The 18,287-nt window shown below is 37.3% G+C and overlaps 1 protein-coding gene across 1 annotated transcript in view; it reads left to right on the forward strand.

Annotated features, from left to right (window-relative positions):
* The window catches only part of LOC120316783 (cat eye syndrome critical region protein 2), a 104,611-nt gene extending 88,135 nt beyond the window's left edge, over window positions 1–16,476 (forward strand). The window contains exons 11-19 of the mRNA XM_039362857.1: window positions 626–663; window positions 769–860; window positions 961–1,087; window positions 2,264–2,682; window positions 3,457–3,585; window positions 5,060–5,867; window positions 6,608–7,991; window positions 8,792–8,897; window positions 10,648–16,476. Of these exons, the coding sequence (XP_039218791.1) occupies window positions 626–663; window positions 769–860; window positions 961–1,087; window positions 2,264–2,682; window positions 3,457–3,585; window positions 5,060–5,867; window positions 6,608–7,991; window positions 8,792–8,897; window positions 10,648–10,653 (3,109 nt within the window). The 3' untranslated portion in view covers window positions 10,654–16,476. The remainder of the gene's footprint in view (window positions 1–625; window positions 664–768; window positions 861–960; window positions 1,088–2,263; window positions 2,683–3,456; window positions 3,586–5,059; window positions 5,868–6,607; window positions 7,992–8,791; window positions 8,898–10,647) is intronic.
* Window positions 16,477–18,287: the final 1,811 nt, after the last annotated feature.

Here is an 18,287-nt window from a genome sequence, read left to right on the forward strand (position 1 = left end):
TCTTGCAATTAAATTTTGTTTTCAGTGGTCATTACATTTAAGTGTCTTGAATAAATAAGATAATAATGAAATACACGTATCACGAAGTTTGGGAATAAAGTGACGGGTGGCACCAAAATCTTTCACACAGTTGAGATATGGGAAAAAGACTGGAAATAAATTATTTGCACCGATATGTCCAGATGACAATTTTAAAGAAAACAAAAAAAATGTTTGCATAAATTGAAGAATTATTTCTTATGTTGTGATTGAGAGGGGGGCGATGACAACTTCCTCATTGGCTCAAGGGGGCGATTCGTTCAAAAAGGTTAAGAACCATTGTGCTAAACAACTGTAAGTTCCATGATATTTTAGACACCCGGTTTACTTATTTGTATTTTACTACTCATATTTTTATTTGATTATGTGTTTTTCCTTTTTCATGGTTTATAGTCTTACCCAAATATTTAATTAAGAAAAAGAAGAGAGAAGAAGGAAAGTTATAGAAAATGAATGAAATTATTTGCATTGAAAAGGCAATTGTAGTTGCTGGAGTTGAATATTTAATGCTTAAGTTTTTATCAAGTTCCAGAGTTGACAGAAATATGAGTTTTTTTGTATTTATTTTTGTATTTCATTTTTACAGCTTTGAATTGGATGATGAATTCACTGCCATGTACAAAGGTCAGCTCCAAATCCAGGTTTAAGCTTCTGAAAATCTGTTTATTCATAAAATGTGGATTTCCTGTTTGTATGAATAGCACATTATTCCATTTTATTTCATGACAGTGTTAGATGTTGTAAAAGCTCACAAGGACTCCTGGCCATTCCTAGAGCCAGTTGATGAATCATATGCTCCAAATTACTACCAGATCATTAAGGTAAACAATACATTTTCTTATAAATGTATAACATAGAATTTGCCATAATAATAATTGATAAAATATGAGGATGTATATTTCCCTATTGTGATATTTTCAGGCTCCTATGGATATTTTCAGTATGGAGAAAAAGCTAAATGGAGGCCAATACTACACCAAGGAGGAATTTCTGGGTGATATGAAAACTATGTTCAGGAACTGCATTAAATACAATGGTGAAAATAGTGGTAAGAGCATAGAAATACAAATTATCTCATTTAGATGCCTGTAAGTTGGAAAACACCCATATGTTTTCACACCTCTCATAGATAGGAGAGGAGAAAGCTCATAATCATTCACAATAAATATATGAAAAAAAATATGCATTTTGTACATACATTATAAAAATAGACTTATTTCCAAAAGTATTTCTTTTCTCTTTAGCTGATATCTGTGACAAGGCTTTTCAACCAGTGGTACGGGTACTACCTGTGGTACATTGGCACCTGGCAGGTGGTACGTGACCATCCTAGAAAAGTGGTAGCGGGGGAGGGGAATGAGCTGAACCGTTGGCAGCACCGCACAAGCCTGAGAGAGCTGCAGGTCTGTCAGGGCTCAGCGGAAGCGCCAGGAATTCGGCACTGATCCTGCCACTTCTGCTGAGCCCAGAAGAAGCACCGATCAGCTGGAATGTTGCAGCATCTCCAAGGTCTTGTGATTTACATTGAGATGCTTGGCAACTGATTCATATTTATGACAGTCACAGTGTCTCAGGGTCATGTGAAATGACCAAAACCTGCTGCAATCACCCAGCAGGCCGGGGGGGGGGGAATAAAAACCAAACACACCCCTACTCCCTCTGCCAATCCTCAACAGATATGCTCACAACAGTGAAAACCTCGGACAGGAGGAAGAGCGCCGCCATGTGGGCAGGAAGGTGTCTTGCTCAGCTGTGGCTTGGGCGGCACTTTTTTCAGTGCCATTGTAACTTTGAACAGTCACTAAGCGAACTGTTGTAAGTCGAGGACTACCTGTACTTCATCACTTTTTCCCTTTTGGGGGGGGGTCATCAAGTTTTTGACACCTTGCTAGGCGACTGGTGTTACTCGGATATTGCCATATCCTAAAAGTGGTACAATGGGTGAAAAGGTGTGACAGAAAGTGAAGTAGAAATAGGAAACCACTAACTTACCGTTACAAAAGAGATTGGGAACTGTGACGGTAATAAATGTGTATCCCCTGGCCATTATAAACTCCATTTATTCCTAATTGCCTTTCACGAAGCCTTGGTCTTTATTTTTCCTCCCAGTTAATAGCACAAATAGAGAATTATCGAGATGATTCTGAATGTAATATCTAATGAGAAAAGAAATGTCCAAGAAACTTGTGCCCATGTGACTATTCATTTACTTTTTTAAATACAGAATATACTAAAATGGCCTATAACTTAGAGAGGTGTTTTCATCGGGCAATGATGAAGCACTTTCCTGGAGAAGATGGAGACACAGATGATGAGTTTTGGATCAGAGAGGACGTGAAGCGTGAGAAAAGAAGCCGTCGGACTATACGTTCCAGTACGGGAAATGTTTGGACTCGATCCAGAGAGTCCGAAGGATCTGGCAGAAAACAACCGCATGTGCAAAATGGAGGAAAACTTCCACCTCATAAAGCAAAACTTCGTGTTCCCCTTTCTTCCTCCTTATCCTTACCTTCCTCAGCAGAAGATTCAAGTGGCCATTCAGTTCAGTTGTCTGGAAAGATGGCATCTTCTAATGGCCGAGGCTTTCTGCATTCACATCGCTCTGGTGGAATGCCCAGTTGTGTATCCCATTCTGGGCACATAGTAAGTCAGTCTAGTAAGAGGAGAAAATGCCCTTTGCACAGAGGAAATAATGTTAGGCACCCCATCTTAACTTCAGTTTTTCCATTTGTTTGTTATATTGTCCTTTATACTGCAGGCTTCTACAGTAGTATTTCCATTGCTTATTCCTTCCTTCATGGTGTACCTATTCCTGAAAAGTATAACTATCAGTCTTAACAATTAATGATCAAGTGTCAATGAATGATTAAGTATCCAACTTCGAACAAAAAGACTATCTTGTGTAGTCATTTCATGGATTTTTTTTAATACCCATTTCAAAGAAATATATTTCAAGCCTGTTGCAATGGACTATGTTGCTTCAAATAGTTCAATAAATGAGAAGGACTACTTTCTATGTAATTCATTCTCAGTTACAGCCTAGATCGCTGATACGTTCGATTGGAGGAGAAATGTCCAATTTAGTCTTTAATACAATGATCAGTTGTACATTCAAATAAGGTGGTAAATTATTCCTCCTCAGCATGAGCATTGTAAACTGAGTCTTTAAAAAAAATATGAGCAGATACAATTGGATCCTCATCACCCCATGTTCTATTTAAAAATGAGGCAATCTTTATTACTTTGGAAGAATGGAAGAAGAAATTGTAGGTGCAGCAGCTGAAGCATCAGAAAAATATATATTTTAAGATGAAATGCATCTATTTCAACCAGGAATCATTTTTTGCTGCTTCTATTTTATCTCCTGTCAAGGAGATGCCTGTCAAATCTCATACATAATTTTATTTTCCTGTTCAGAGGCCCCCTATTCCAGGAACATTTGACACTCTGCGTGGATCTGATCCAGCAAAACCATATGGATCACCCCGAGTACCAGAACCACATCCTGGGGAGCCAGGTCAGCAGCACCAGCACTTTGCCATGCAGGTAGGAAACATGTGAACCAAGCTTCTCTCTGGGCATGTAAAGATTACATGTAAATCTCTGATAAGTAATTATCTATTTTATGTTTACAAGTGAGAATGACTACTTTGCTAATGTTGCTACTTTGCTCGTTTTATAATAATTGCGTATTTCTGTATTACAAGATTTTGGGATGAGTGTGTGAAGGCAAGTCAGACAATATACATTAAGGACATACAAAGTTTGGGTTTCTCAATGCATTAACTTCTGCTTGATTTGTTAATAAAGATAGAATTTTGAGACTGGACAGAACCTTTTGTTGATTGTTCATTCATATTATACTGGCTTTTTTAGTTAATTATTGAATATTGACTTGATTTTAATACTGGTTTTAAAATCGCTACAATAAATGTTAATATATAGCACTGATCTAATTTTATTCAGTTTTATACTGTTTGTAGATTTGTTTCTTTTTTCTAAAGTGTTGTAAGTTTAAATATCTACTGAAATAAATGAACAAAGGGCGGGAGGACGAAGGATAGGAAGATTTTGCAAGGTGTATATGATGGATGGAGAATGTTTTTTCAGTCTATGGAGTTTATTTATTTAAGGGAATCTTCTGAGGGACTTACACAAAAGTGGGCAGGTTTAATAGTAGACCACCTCATTCATTCTCAGACTCATACACACAGTGCATGCATATGCATGCCTAGATTCCTCCAAGTTAGATCTGGAAGACATAGTAATGATTATTTCCAAATCATTCCAAATTATGATGCTGCATAATTGTCTATCTCCACCTGCTCTGCAATTAAAAATAGAAAAATATTATTGCTGTGAGAAGTGGGTGGCACTAGACTTTCTGAGGTAGATGAAAGGGCTGTCTGCAAACTGTATTCTATCCATTGATTGGTGTTTCCTTGTCCTCTCTAATTCTGGAAGCTTTGCTTATAATTTTAAAGGTTTCAAATTCTTAATTTTTTTTTAACCTTCTGGGGGAATCCCGGTTGTAATAATTAAGTTAAATGCAAAAGTTGATTTTACCAATGGACATACTAACTGGATTACAAGTATACATTGAAGTTCACATGAGTACTGGTTGCGTCTAAGGTAATTTGATTTCAAGCCAATTAAAATTTAACACTGATGCTTAATCAGGCTTGGAAATTGTATTAATTTTCCTGACCCCAGAAAAACCTGGGCAGCTGAAAATTTGCACTTTGAGCTTTCTACACTATTTTTAAAGATAGATCTATGTAAAGAACTTTATCATTCTTTTTGATAACAACGATTGCTTGAGTATGTATGGGTACATTAGCTACTCTAAAACTCAAGCTAATATATAAACTACTTAAAGTTTTGTAAGCAAGGCAATATATAATTATCCCTTGCGTAGTACTGAGTATACAGGCACAATCTACTCTGTATTTTTGGGAGATATCTGTGTTTTAAATTCATTGCGTAATATGTCCATGATAAGAATGATATTTCTTTCCAGCCTCCAGTTGGTCTGAATGATCATAGAGGATCTCAGCTTCCAGCTCCAGAAAAGCAAGGATGTGCTGCACCAATGCATGTTTCCACAGTAGGACCACATTCTGCATCTTTGCAACTTGGTCGAATGAGTGGCCCACCATCAGATGCCAATATGTATTCTTCTGGGCGATTCCAGCCCCGATTTATTTCTTCAAGACACAATGGACCTCCTATGAGACAAGGAGAGACTTCAGAGCTTCCCCCTGGCCATATATACAGATCCTATAAATATCCTGCTGTATGGAATGGAAACCATGATGCAGCAAATCAGATAGCCCTGGGAATAGATAAGAAATCTCCCATGGGCCCTTGTTCTCCTATATTGCCCCATGCCTTGAGCCACATAATGGACCCTCGAACCGTGAGACAACCTTTGCCCTCAAATCAGTGGCCTGAGCAGTCTAATTTCCTACCTCATGGAGTTCCACCCTCAGGATATATCCGTCATCCAGGAAAAGGCTCCAGTCAAAGAATACAGCAGCAGCTTCCTGCCTCGTTATTTGGGTCTATCTCTCAGATTCAGAGAGGACCCCAGGGTGGGGATTCTATGATGGACAGTCCAGAGATGATTGCCATGCAGCAGCTGTCCTCCCGGGTATGCCCACCCGGTGTGCCTTATCACCCACATCAGCCTCCTTCCTCACATTTATCTGGACCATTCCCACAATTAACTCATGCAGCAACTGCTAATATTCAGCTTCCAAAACCAGTATTAAGGAATGGGAATTCTGAAGATGCCAGCCAGATAATTAATTCAGAGAACAATCAAGGTAATCATATATTCTTGTTTCGTTGTGTCTAAATAGTGACTACCACATGCTCTTTTGGGGAGTACTTGCTCTGTTATACAATGTGCTGGGCCTATTTAGAAACTGTTATTGTCTTTGGTGTTTGGATTTTCTTTGAGATTTGTCAGCTTTGATGCTTTGCCATGAATAAATACTGATTGAATATTAATATGCTACTAATTCCCCATTGGATTGAGGTGAATTGAGCTGAGCAGCATAGTCCATGGAAACTATAATTTTAATACACTTGGAAGGGCATAATTTGGGTAAGATTTGTATAAGACTTTTCCCTTTTACCAGCTGTTGTGAAGGAAATTTAGGCGATTTCCTTCAATTATATTCCAATTATATTCTTGTTCTACTTATAACTTTCTACAACTGGTGATAGCATGAAACTCAGCAACATGCAAACGTGGTGTTAACTAAAGAATTGGAATTATATTTTTGGTTCTGATGTCCACTAAGGCAGATTCACATTAAATTTTCCTGCCCCTCTTTATTCTGGTGTAGCATTGCATGTGTGCACATTGATAATAAACTGGAAGAGCTTGTAAATTCATTTCCTAAACAAATCATGAATTTTATTAATTCCTAAATTAATATTGTGCCTCAGAAACAGAATTAGAGCCCCATATATATACTAGAATTGTCAGTTGAAATGATGAAAAAAGTTTGAATTATATCTTTTCGTCTAAACTGCCCCTGTTTTCTTGGTGCATTAGAACTTCCAGCAGAAGTGAATCAGAAAACTGAGTGTCTTCCAGCAGAGATATACCCCAAGCTGCTACCTCATTCTAAAGTTCCATTGCAAATGGACTGTTCCCGGCAGAATTTAACACAGGAAGGGGAGGGAAAGACTTCTGACACTAAGAACAGCTCAAAAGCGACACAAAACAAAAGCACATGGCCAGCAGAGAATAACTACACAAGTTCTGTATCTCAGAGTTGTCTAGGTGATATCGTAACAGTTATGGAGAGAGGACCAATGACCGAAAATGATGCTGCAGGCGAAGGGTCATCCGGCAATGGTGAAGGGAAAGCTGTACCTGCTAATATAAATGAAAAGCCTTGTTGCTCTGGAGGTGAAAATCTTCTAGAAGCAACTGTGCCTTGCATGGAACAGAGCATAAGTACTCCTGCTAGTGCGGATGGAAATCCAATAGGGGGCACTTCTAGCCAATTTGCCCCTTTTTATATGCCCAACATGGAATATCCAAATTCAGCCACACAATACCACATCAGTTCAGGATTTCAGGGTTTTAGTGCTATAATGGGAGCAAAACCCCTTTCAATATCTCATTCGCGTTTTTCTGCGCGAGGCTTTCATGCTAGCAACAGTTCCCATGGCACTTATCCTCGCTATCGTTCTCACCAGGGAGTGCCATACCCTTACCATCCTCAGCCGCCTCCTTATCATCACTACCAGCAGCCTCCTTACTATACTTGTCCACAAGGCTATTCAGACTGGCAGAAGCCTTTCCCTCACCCATCCAGCCCCACTGGGCATTCACCTACCCAATCCCCTATGGCCAGACCCCCTTTCTCAGACAGAGGGACAGTGGGCAGTGGCGTGCAAAACTGTGAAGTGCTTAGTGCCAGTTTGGCTTCCCCGAATCAGATAGACATAGCAGGCACCAAAGAGGATTCAACCAACAGACAAGAACTGTCCCTTGAATCTGAGAAAGCAGAGGAGCCCCAAGAAAGGCCTGAGAGTCCCAAAGAATTCCTTGATCTGGACAACCATAATGCCACCACCAAGAGGCAGCGGTCAGTTGCAGCAGGAGAGTATTTGTATGGGCCACCTGTGAATTCTTCTGCATTTGGATTTGGCCCTTTCCCACCCCATGGCATCATGCTGCAGACAGGGTCACCGTATGCATCCCGACATCCAACCACCCACTTCCAGGCCAGAGGTTATGGGTCAACAGTGAGTGCTCACTTGTCACATCATCAAGCTACCAATCAATCCAATGGTCTTGCTCATGAAGGACCTCTGTACCGTTGCCAAGATGAGAATGTTGGGCACTTTCAAGCCTTAATGATGGAACAAGCAGGACGTGGAAGTAGCCTGGGAGGGCAATGTACAGATATGTTCAGAACACCAGGGTAAGTGTGGAATTATGTTGTTATTAAATATAATTTTATATCAACTGTCATTGTTTAAAATGTCAGTTATTTATAATAAATTATTAAAATGCTACCAGTAAGTTAAAGCAGTATTTTTTTCAAACATAATTTAAAAGGACTACATGTATAGAGGTCTCTTGAACACTCAGATGCAATTTAATAACAACAACAGCAACAACAAATTGGGACTCGCATACCAATTCTTTCTCAGGAATTGCAAGCTCAGGTACAGTAAGTAAATTCTCCAGTTCCCATTTAAGCTGCCAGGATACAAAGTGATACTGATACAACACTATTTACTGAGATTGTCCTCAGAAGTTGCAGTGGAACCACTAAGTACAGTGTCTTCCTCTTGTAAAGAAAGTCCAAGAGAATACCATGACACATGAATTAAAAGCTGATGAGTGATCAAATGGGTGAATCTCTCTCTCTCCTCTGCAGGAAATCTTAACACATGACGGTGCCTTAATTATTTTTGGATTAAAGATACTTATGAAAAGGTATCGTATATGCCGGCGTATAAGGCAACTTCCGGAAGCGCTAAAATCAGCGCCAAAGACGGGGGTCGTCTTATACGCCGAGTCGTCTTATACGCCGGAAATACTGGTAATTTCCAGCGTATAAGACGACGTTCTAGGAATGCCGCTCGGCGACAAAGACGGGGGTCGTCTTATACGCCGGGTTGCCTTGTACGCCGGCATATACGGTACTATACTATACTATACAGAGAAAGAACTATAGTAACCACACATAGTTCTTCATGTTTTCTGTGATTTCAGAGTGCACATGCATCAGCCACAAACTCCATTCCCAAAGGTGCCTACATCAACTTCAACTTTGGAAGAGCTACAACCACGAAAACCACCAGCATTGCCTCTCGATCAAGTAAGTACAAATAAACAATGGTATTTAGAAGACAGTGTCTCTTTATGAAAGATCTGAGATTTCTAGTTATCTAAGTGAGGAGTAAAGGTCAACTTGCATGCATTTTTGCTAAGGTCATTGTTCTAATAAATAACATGTTTTCTAGATGATCTGTGATTCATTGAATGTATCATCAAGTTGTTGTTGACTCTTAGCTACCATATGCAGTGGTGATTTAAAAATCTGAGCTTTTATGAATGTTCAATATGTCTGCATAAATATGACCTAAAATGTGATCTCTTCACCTAAGTCCTAAAACTAGACAGAGAACCCAGTTAAACAAATGCATTAAAAACATTGTACTTATTTGTTATTGTAAAATGATAAATGATGCGATTCCAGTCCAACTCAGTTCACTGATGCCTAAGATGCCCCCATATAGTTGATTCACATTATCTTTCTCTTGGTTGAACTTTTCTATGTTCGTGCTTCTTATGTTTCATTTCCCACTGTAATTCTGTCTTTGCAGCTTTGGATTTTCTTTCCTTGCATAGCAATATCTTCAAATAGACATGCCAAAGGTTTTAATCTAACCTCATCATCAACACCATTAATACTATGAAAGGTCCTCAGTCTTTCCTCAGTAGCATGTTGCCATCCAAACTGAGGAGCCCATACTTTTGGTTCATATTGTTAATCATATTTTCTATCCATGTATTTTCTTAGTTAAAGTACAGGAGTGATTTACTATTGCGGAGTATGAAATTATGCTTTTACTATTATCACTGCCTGGCATCTTCTGTATCATTGCAACTCAGCATAAGCACCTGCTTGTTGAACTGGGCAGTTGAAGTGCCTTTCATACTTTATGTGACCCTACTGGGATTATCTACTCTTGGCATACACTGCCAATGTTCTTTGCTTATCCGTCCTCAATATCCTACTGAGGAACAGTAACTCTTAGAATTGATATTGCATTTCCGGTTATTCATGGTGCTTCTTGATAATCCACATAGCAAATTTGTAAGGCAGCCTATTATTAGAATCCTTATATTATACTTACAATTTTTAGAGTTAAAGGTAAGGCAGACAGAAAGAGTGAGCTTATAGCATGCCTAGAAAAACTTGGTAAGTTGCTGATAAAAGCAAGACTTGAATTACAGTTGTCCAGCTTGCTGTTGAATCAATAAAAAAAATGCTATTTGGCCATTCTCAACATATTTCTTTCCAGGGCTGATGATTTTGCTGCTGTGTGATTTGTCAAGGACTTTGAGTTAAATTAGTATAAAATAATGTAATTCCATGTTAGATTTATCTGAAATTGTTGATCTGAAAGCCAACTAGATTGTACACTAACAATCTTTTTTTAAGATAATAATACAAAAATAATAAAAAACAATATAATTTTATACCTGAGATCGGTAGGGACTATTTGTAGGATATCTGCCTTAAATACCTGAGTATGTTTACTGAACCTCTTTTGTTGGAAATATGCAAATGGGGAGCCAGGTTAGCATCTTCCCCTCCAGAGAAGTCGGACGCCACTAAACTCAAACGCCAACACTGCAGTTTGCATCCCCTATAAAGGAAGTCTGTAATGGTGTCCTCCTCATATGCTCCTGAAGCTACTGTTTTACAAACCAAAACCAGACAAGTCAAACCCATTCACAGATTTGTGATATTATCTAGTATCCTTTTAATTGTTTTTTAATGTTCATGTTTTTTAATCTTTCTGAAACTTGTACTAATTGCTTTCATTTATCTTTTCTAGAGCTAATCTAAGGAAGGAGGAATTCACAGAAGATAGAGCCATATATGAATAGATATGGACAAAGGGAGCATCCTTTCTATTCTTACCTTCTTTCCTAGCATCATCTGGCTTCCATGGTCCTGTGCAACACAGTGCCTCAGTTGACAGTGGAATTGTCCTGAGTCGGAGCCAGCAGTATGGCTATCACAAACAATACCACAGTGAATCAAGAGACAGGGTCTCAAATTAGGGCTTTGTTTCTGATCAGAGAGTTTATTTCATTCAGGGTTTAAGGAAAGTTTGAAGGACTTGAAACTTTCATTAACTGCTAAAACTCAGGTATATTTTTCAGGGTGAAAGACTGGAGATAGAGGATAATACTTGTATTAATATGTGTGCTTGGGATGGAATCAAGTTTACAGGTTTTTTAACCTATTGCCTTTTAAAAAAAACAAAAGAAAAAATTCTGTATGTGAATGTATTGTACATGATTAGGATTGAGGTTGTAGATTCAACATTTGCAAGCATAGCACTGGGATGATCAGAAGGTGTTTACAATCATGTCACACCGTTTTTGTTTTTATTTTTAAGAAGGTAGAAAATGGCAAAACTCTTTCTCTAAAATGTGATAGTGCTATCTATTGGTAGTTTGGATTTGAGGCATGCGTACTAATGGATCACATTTATTCAGGAGAAAGCACAGTGTTAGATCTCCTGTCCATGGATTGTGTGCAGTAGTGCTGTAAGAAGAAAGGAACTGGAATTTTCAGAATATTGGGATTTTTATGTGAGATTTAGCATTTGTTTCATCATTTCCAAGATTCAACAATATGTCACTAAATATCCAAACCGTTGTCTCTAAAATCCTAACATAGGAAGAAATCTTGCAGAAGCATGTTTAGTAAAGCCCAGTGTTATTAGTAATAGACAAGAAATGATGCATACTAAACTATTTGAGTGTGATTGGTCCCATGCTCTGCTTAGGGCAACTCAGAAGTAGAGCTCCTCCATTTAAATTTCAGCGTTATAAGAGGATCCAGATAAGCTTTTGGGGACAGACAGCATTTGATTCTATATATTGGGTATTGAGCATGTATGCTAGAAGAGATGAAAATGAAATTATGAAATCACCTATACATTCACACAATTCCTTTAATAATTTCAGATATCATAGGATAGCTTACATTAGCTCAGATTTTCACAAATAAGTTTCTGAATCCCTCAACCAGTGAATTGGAGTTGGGTGGCCAACAAATCTAAGTCAATAAATAATAACAAAGCTACTTCCCAACAGTTTATAGAAAATCTGCCAAATATATCAAGCTATAAGCAAAAATAATGAAAGTAGCATTGCAAATTTATATGATAATACTTGAATTTGTTACAATGATATTACATTTCAGTATGATTGCTTGGAGTGATCTAATATGGTGCTTTGCTCTAGCTTAATTAATCTGAAAAAGTAAACACTTCTCCCAGAGATGGTTAAAATATTCTATTGATATATAATTTTTTCCATTTTTAATTGGATTTTATATAAGAATACTTTGTAAGGCAGTGCTTGTCCTCATCCCTTAGCTCCTACTCCTCCCACTGTTTATGACTAAATAGAAAAGATCCAATATTTATTTGGGTTTTTCTGCTGATTTCTACCTGGAGTGACCTTATACCAAACATGAAAAGCAATGCAGAAATGAGAAAAGTGCTCTCTGTCACATCCTTGTTGCAATCCCAAAACCAAATAAAAGACAGGCAGATACAAAATACAGTCATAACCATTCAGATGACCTGATGCAGTTAAGAACAGTTAACATCTTGTGTGCTAATTAGCTAATATATCTGTAAGGGGTAGTAATTTTCTTAGGACCATATTAAAAAAAAAAAACAGGTACACATACAGAAAGATAAATATCTTTTCTTATATATACCCTATTCATCCCATGTAACTTCTGCATGCAAATTATTTTTAATTATTTTACCAATTTCTTAGAAGCTAAGAAGAGTAACCTAATTTTATAAACTGGTAGGCAAAGAACATATAAAATGGATGTAAGAATTCAAAAAGCACATCTTTAGTTAGCATTCTAAAACATTCTATTCTTCCATTTCATCTCTTCTAGTAGGTTAGTTTGGAAACACATTTCAGAGGCATAGTATTCTAGTCTTTGAAACAAATTGGTTGGTTATGGGGCATGCTTAGAAAGTGAAGACCCAATTGCTCAAAACAACGAAGCAAGTTTTGATTGTGAAAAGTCTTTCTGCAATCAGCTTATCTGCAATCAGCTTAAAACCACCCATCCATAACCATTTAGGGTTACAGTGTAATCTGTTATATCTGTAAGCATGTTATTTTTAATTAACTCCTAGGGAGCCAGTGAATTAGGATTTTGGCTTTATTTCATTAAAAAAGTTTGCTTTTCAAATAATAAATTATCTTGTACAGTCAAGATCAATGAATAATACAACTAGAGGTTGTCTGATCATGGGTCCAGGCCTTATGCTTGCTGTTATAAAAGAGCCATCTAATGCAATAATCTCCTTGCTCCAACATATCTGTGTCTACTTACCAATTAGATGGAGTGCAGAACATTTCACTTGTGCAAGTTCTTTGCTCTTCATGTGGAAATTTCTTTTTTAATCCCGCTTGCTTTTCTCTAAACCTTTGAGAATAGAGTACGGTAGAAAATATGATTGTGGGATCATTTAGAATAATGCTTTTCAAAATGAAAAGTCTTGGTGGTTAAAGTTGACTATTGTAATCACTACTTGAAATGTGCTTTGCCTCCGCTCCCCAAAATAACTACTTACATATTAGCATTCTGTGGGTTTTTCCTCCTTACTCATGGTTGGAATTTCAAAATGATCCTTTGGTATTAATTGTCAGCAGTAGTAATTAAGTTTTGTTAGTGATATATGTTTTACTACAACTGATATCTTGTATTCAATAGTGATTATTGTCTTAATGGCAAGTTAAAAAGTTCTCTTTTATCAAGAAGTGGCTGTTAATTTAATGAGCTTCTGAATTCTCCACCTTGATGAAACAGAATAATGGCAAGATAGTTTACTTTTCTTTGATCCCACATCAGGATTCTTTGGCTTGCAAAGAACAAGAGTTTATGATGTTGTATAGATGCATAGACAGATTATTCCTTTGTTAGTATATCATTCTGATCCTACTTGCGACTTAATACCGTTTACTAAAAGGTTTTCTCAGTGTAAGTCAATGTTACAATATGTTGTATGTAATTAGTCCCACTGCATTTTTCTTCAAACACATTTTAAGTAAAGAGTCTTGAGAAAAGAGTTCTTAAAAGCCAGAGAATGTAGTTAGTTTTTTGTCTAGCACACAAATTCTGTCTAGCACAGGTGGAAGGAAATAGGAAAAAGGCCCACTTCTGGATTCTCTGAGTTTTCACCAAATTATGCCCTGCAGTGGCCTTGATAAGAGTTAAGGAAGCTGGACTTTCTTTCCTCACAATGAAGTGTGAGTATTGTATAAAGCATCTTTTAATGCTCACTTTTACTACTATGTTCAGTTTTTAAAGAAAATATAAACTATTTTCCCTGGTTCAGACGTAACTTCCTATATGTTTAAATTTGCAGTGGTGAAATTATGAGGCAGTAATAGAAGATGACAATTTGTAATGTCAGACTAGGCAGGCACTCTGGGGAACAAGTAGGAATAGATATGTAAAAGCACATTAAAATGAGATGTTTAAATTCTACCTAGAAAATGGAAGATACAAGGAGACTTTAATAACTGGTCTGCATGACTACATATGCCAGTGATAAGGATAATATAATGAGTGCAAGTGAAAGGAAGGTGAGAATATTCATCTCAATACTCACTATGAGCTTCAAAAGCGCTTGAAAGCAGCGATGGGTACTTTGAAAGCCTAGCATATCTGAATACATAATTCCTCACCTTTCTGTGAATCTGGAAGAAACGCCGTAGGTTAGCCTGCTCTTCACAAGACATACTTTAGCTGCTAAAGCCAGCCAAAATCTTAGAATCAGGTGATAATCTTTTGGGTCAGAGGAGTTCTTATTAAGAAAAGTTCTGTCAACAATGTGCTTTGTCATATTTTTAAAGAGAATTTTGATGCTAATAAACTGTAAAGAGGTAGAACAATTAGCTATCTTGAACACAGAACTGCCAGGTGTAGTTGATAGGTCCTACAGTGCAGAATTCATTCAGTTCTGGATATGAAGAGAACAGCTGTTACCTCTAAGGCAGCCTTTCCTAACTGATGTTCTCCAGATTTGTGGAGCTACTATTCTAAGAACCTCCCAGTCATCAGCATGGCCAAAAGTCCTAATTTGGAGGAAGGCTGCTCTAGATGATCAATGATGCCATCAAAATAAGACAAAACTTTTATATCCTTTATTTAAACCTTTACATTTAGCCATCATCTTAACTTGAGCATAACGTGCAAATTTTTCACTAAACTTGCAACTTCATTTAAATTATATCAGATTCTAAATGCTGTGACAATTATTTATTCCCCCAAGAAGTATAAATTGCAAGTTAGATATAATAATTCACTATATGACCTGCTTCTGGTACTTTGCTTTTTCATAATAGTTTGATGCTACAACCTAGAAGAATTATTTAGCAACAAAGCACAATAGTAATGCTGCTTCCTCCTGTTTACTTAGGTACCTGAAAAATTTAAGTAGGAAGTATTTTGTCAGATTCCTAAGTTTACAAATCAGATTTGGCAGTTGTTAGTTGAAGCTTATTGGAAATAATAACTCTGAAATATAATTTTTTCTCTCCAAACTTTCTACATTTTTAAAGAATCCAATTCTTCCATTGTTAATTGCCCTGTTTATTTTTAACTACACAGCTGAATTTTTTTTTATTAAGCAGAATGAGAATTTTTCCATCCTAAATAAAAGGTAAAAAGGTTTTGTAATTAGGAGGAAAAAAACTAGGCTGGTTGTTGGAAAATATTTGTGATATAAATATGTCAATATTCTGGTTTTAAGCTGGCAATGTTTTATCAATCATAATCATTCCTAAAATACTGTGTCTTGGGTCAAGCATTGTATGGGTAGAAAAAAGTATTTTATTGTAATTAAGATTGTAAAGAATGTAATTTGTCTGTTAAAGTCAGAGAAAAGAGAATGTTTCTTTTTATGAATGCTAGTGTCTAGATAATGTTTTTGGTCTTGGAAGCCTTGCACATCAAATCCCAGTCTCCATGAAACATCAATACAATTTTTAGTCTACAGAACTATGAGTCATTATTGTAAGAGACTTCTCACCATCAAGCTGTGAAAATATCTAACAAACTCTGGCAAGAGATTGACATAGTCTGGGCTATGCACAACGACATCTGCTCAATAAAAGTTCTCAGCAAGGTGTTGAAATGAACTTTCCACCTCACCACAGAGTGAACTTGTGCTGCGGAAGCTACCATCAGCCCATTGTTTAGAGACTTAACACCATGGATGAAAGCAACGGTCCTCACATCTTCCTCTCTATTGATCATCTGGAGCTCAGGTACCTCATTGCTCCTGAAAAGCCCTGGTCAATCCCCTTGTCCATGGACTACAGTATCAGGGGTCCTTTCTTTCCTCTTTGGAAGCTGCAAAGAGCTAGGTTTGAACTTTCCTGGTCAATACTGGAAAAGGGAATGCTATTTATTTTTATATTGTTTATATTTTCTCTTGGCCTACTGATTCCCTGGCAGTGACAGTTACCTCAATAGTTAGTTTAATGATGTGTGTTTGGATAATTTTTAAAGGTTCCTTTTTTAAAAAAAGAGTTTTGGTCTTTAGAGATCTGTAGATTTTATTTCCATAAGAATGTGTTATTTTGTATAAAATATGTTCTTAAAATAATATTTGTCTGTGTGTATCTGAGAGAGTGTGTGGGGAATGGGGATGAGGATCTCTAGGTTCATTAAAAGATAGCTTTATGTAAATCAGAACAATAGTTTGTCTCGCCTTTATCTCTAGAGACTGGCACTGTCCCTAGATTTTCAATCAGTAGCCTTTCCAATCGTCTGTTACTTTAGATCATTTTGCCTGAAGAGACAATTAAATCTGGGATTTTTTTAAAATAGAAAGCTATGTCACGTAACATTGAGCTACCAGATTTGTAATATTGGGAAATTTTATTTGGCCAGTTGAGTGATAAAATCTTGCTATAAGATACTTGTCCTACCACATGTAGAAAGTATGGTGTTAATAATTTTAGAGTAAATTGGAAATTTCTTAACATTGTTAATCAATGTTACTCAGTGTAGGGAATTGCAAGATAGCACTGGCTCTGTTTTCTACAATTGATGAAGGCATTCTTGTCATTAGACATAGCTCATTAGAACTATTTTTGATTTAGGGAATTTTTAGTTTTGCCCTTTCCAGGAGATAAAATAGTACAAATCACTGAAGCCAGAATAGCAAAGCTGACCCAGCCTATACACAGTCTTAGTTTCAATTAGGATTTTGGTTGTCCTTCAAAATATATTATTTAAGTGATTATGGCAAGCTGTTTATAAAATGCCATATGAAAAATCTTTAATTCCAGCAGATCTGCATGATGAATAGATAATTATATCATTTTGTAAAGAAAAAGAAAGTGCTTTGAGTTTGAAATTCCCTGCAGAATAAAGAAAAGGAGAGGGACATTTTGAGAGAAAAATCACCACAACAGGAATTCGAGATTGCATCTGAGAAACTAATCCTAAACATGAGGTATTTTTTTTACTCTGGAGAAACAGCACCCACCATCCATTCAGGAAGACTTAATGAGGAAGTAACAGGAGTGGTGATTGTTTAAAAAGCCAGAACTGTAGCATGTTTATCCACTGCATAAAGTAATCAAAGAGATCTGTAATATTCATCTGCCTTGGCAAAGTTGCCTGTGGCAGTGATTCCTTTCCTGTTGGGTGGAGCAGCCTCTGCCCCCCCCCTTTCTTCAGCAGCCCAGCCAACAAATCACGTGCTGTCTCTTTTTCCCTCCCCATTGTAAAGCCCACGCATCTAGGGACTGTAAAAAGTTTGTAATCCTTTTTGCCAGTGCAAAAATTCTGGGCCTGCCTGGCACATTAATAGGAGCAGTCCATAGTTCTTCATTAGCGTAGAACAGGCTGCGTGGTGTGTGAGCAGTCACTAGTTCCCCCAAAGGCTTCAAAAGAAGCCTTGCCAATGAATGTATTTCCCATGCACTGATATTAATACAAGCTGCTGTTAAAAGGCATCTTCTTTGTGGCTCTAAGAAATCGCTGAGATTCACTCTGGATCTGTTCTTGCTGAAGATCACTGACCGAAGTGGAATCCTGACTATAACTGGCCTGGTCTCCTATCTATGCAATCAGTACAAAAAGGTTTTACTGTGAATTTTCTTTGCACCCACACAGCAGCTGACAACAATGAGAAACTTCTGCATTGGCTTTTCCAGCCAGGTATGTTATGCGGAAATGTTCGCTATGGCAGTTATCTCCATTCCATCAGATGCTTCCTATTACTAGTTAAGATCAAAACACTTGCCAAACTTTCATCCCTGTGTCCAATTAATATCAGGCCTATGATTAATAGGACATGAGAGGAAACAATTAGCTTTAAAACAGGGGTGGACAATTGTTTGGTACTTGAAGGCTATATTTTTTAGGGAGCGGGGAAAATTACTTTGAGGGTATTCATGTTATGTT

The sequence above is a fragment of the Crotalus tigris genome, unplaced genomic scaffold (assembly GCF_016545835.1).
Source record: "Crotalus tigris isolate CLP2741 ecotype Arizona unplaced genomic scaffold, ASM1654583v1 scf7180000017541.2806704, whole genome shotgun sequence".
Lineage (NCBI taxonomy): Eukaryota > Metazoa > Chordata > Lepidosauria > Squamata > Viperidae > Crotalus > Crotalus tigris.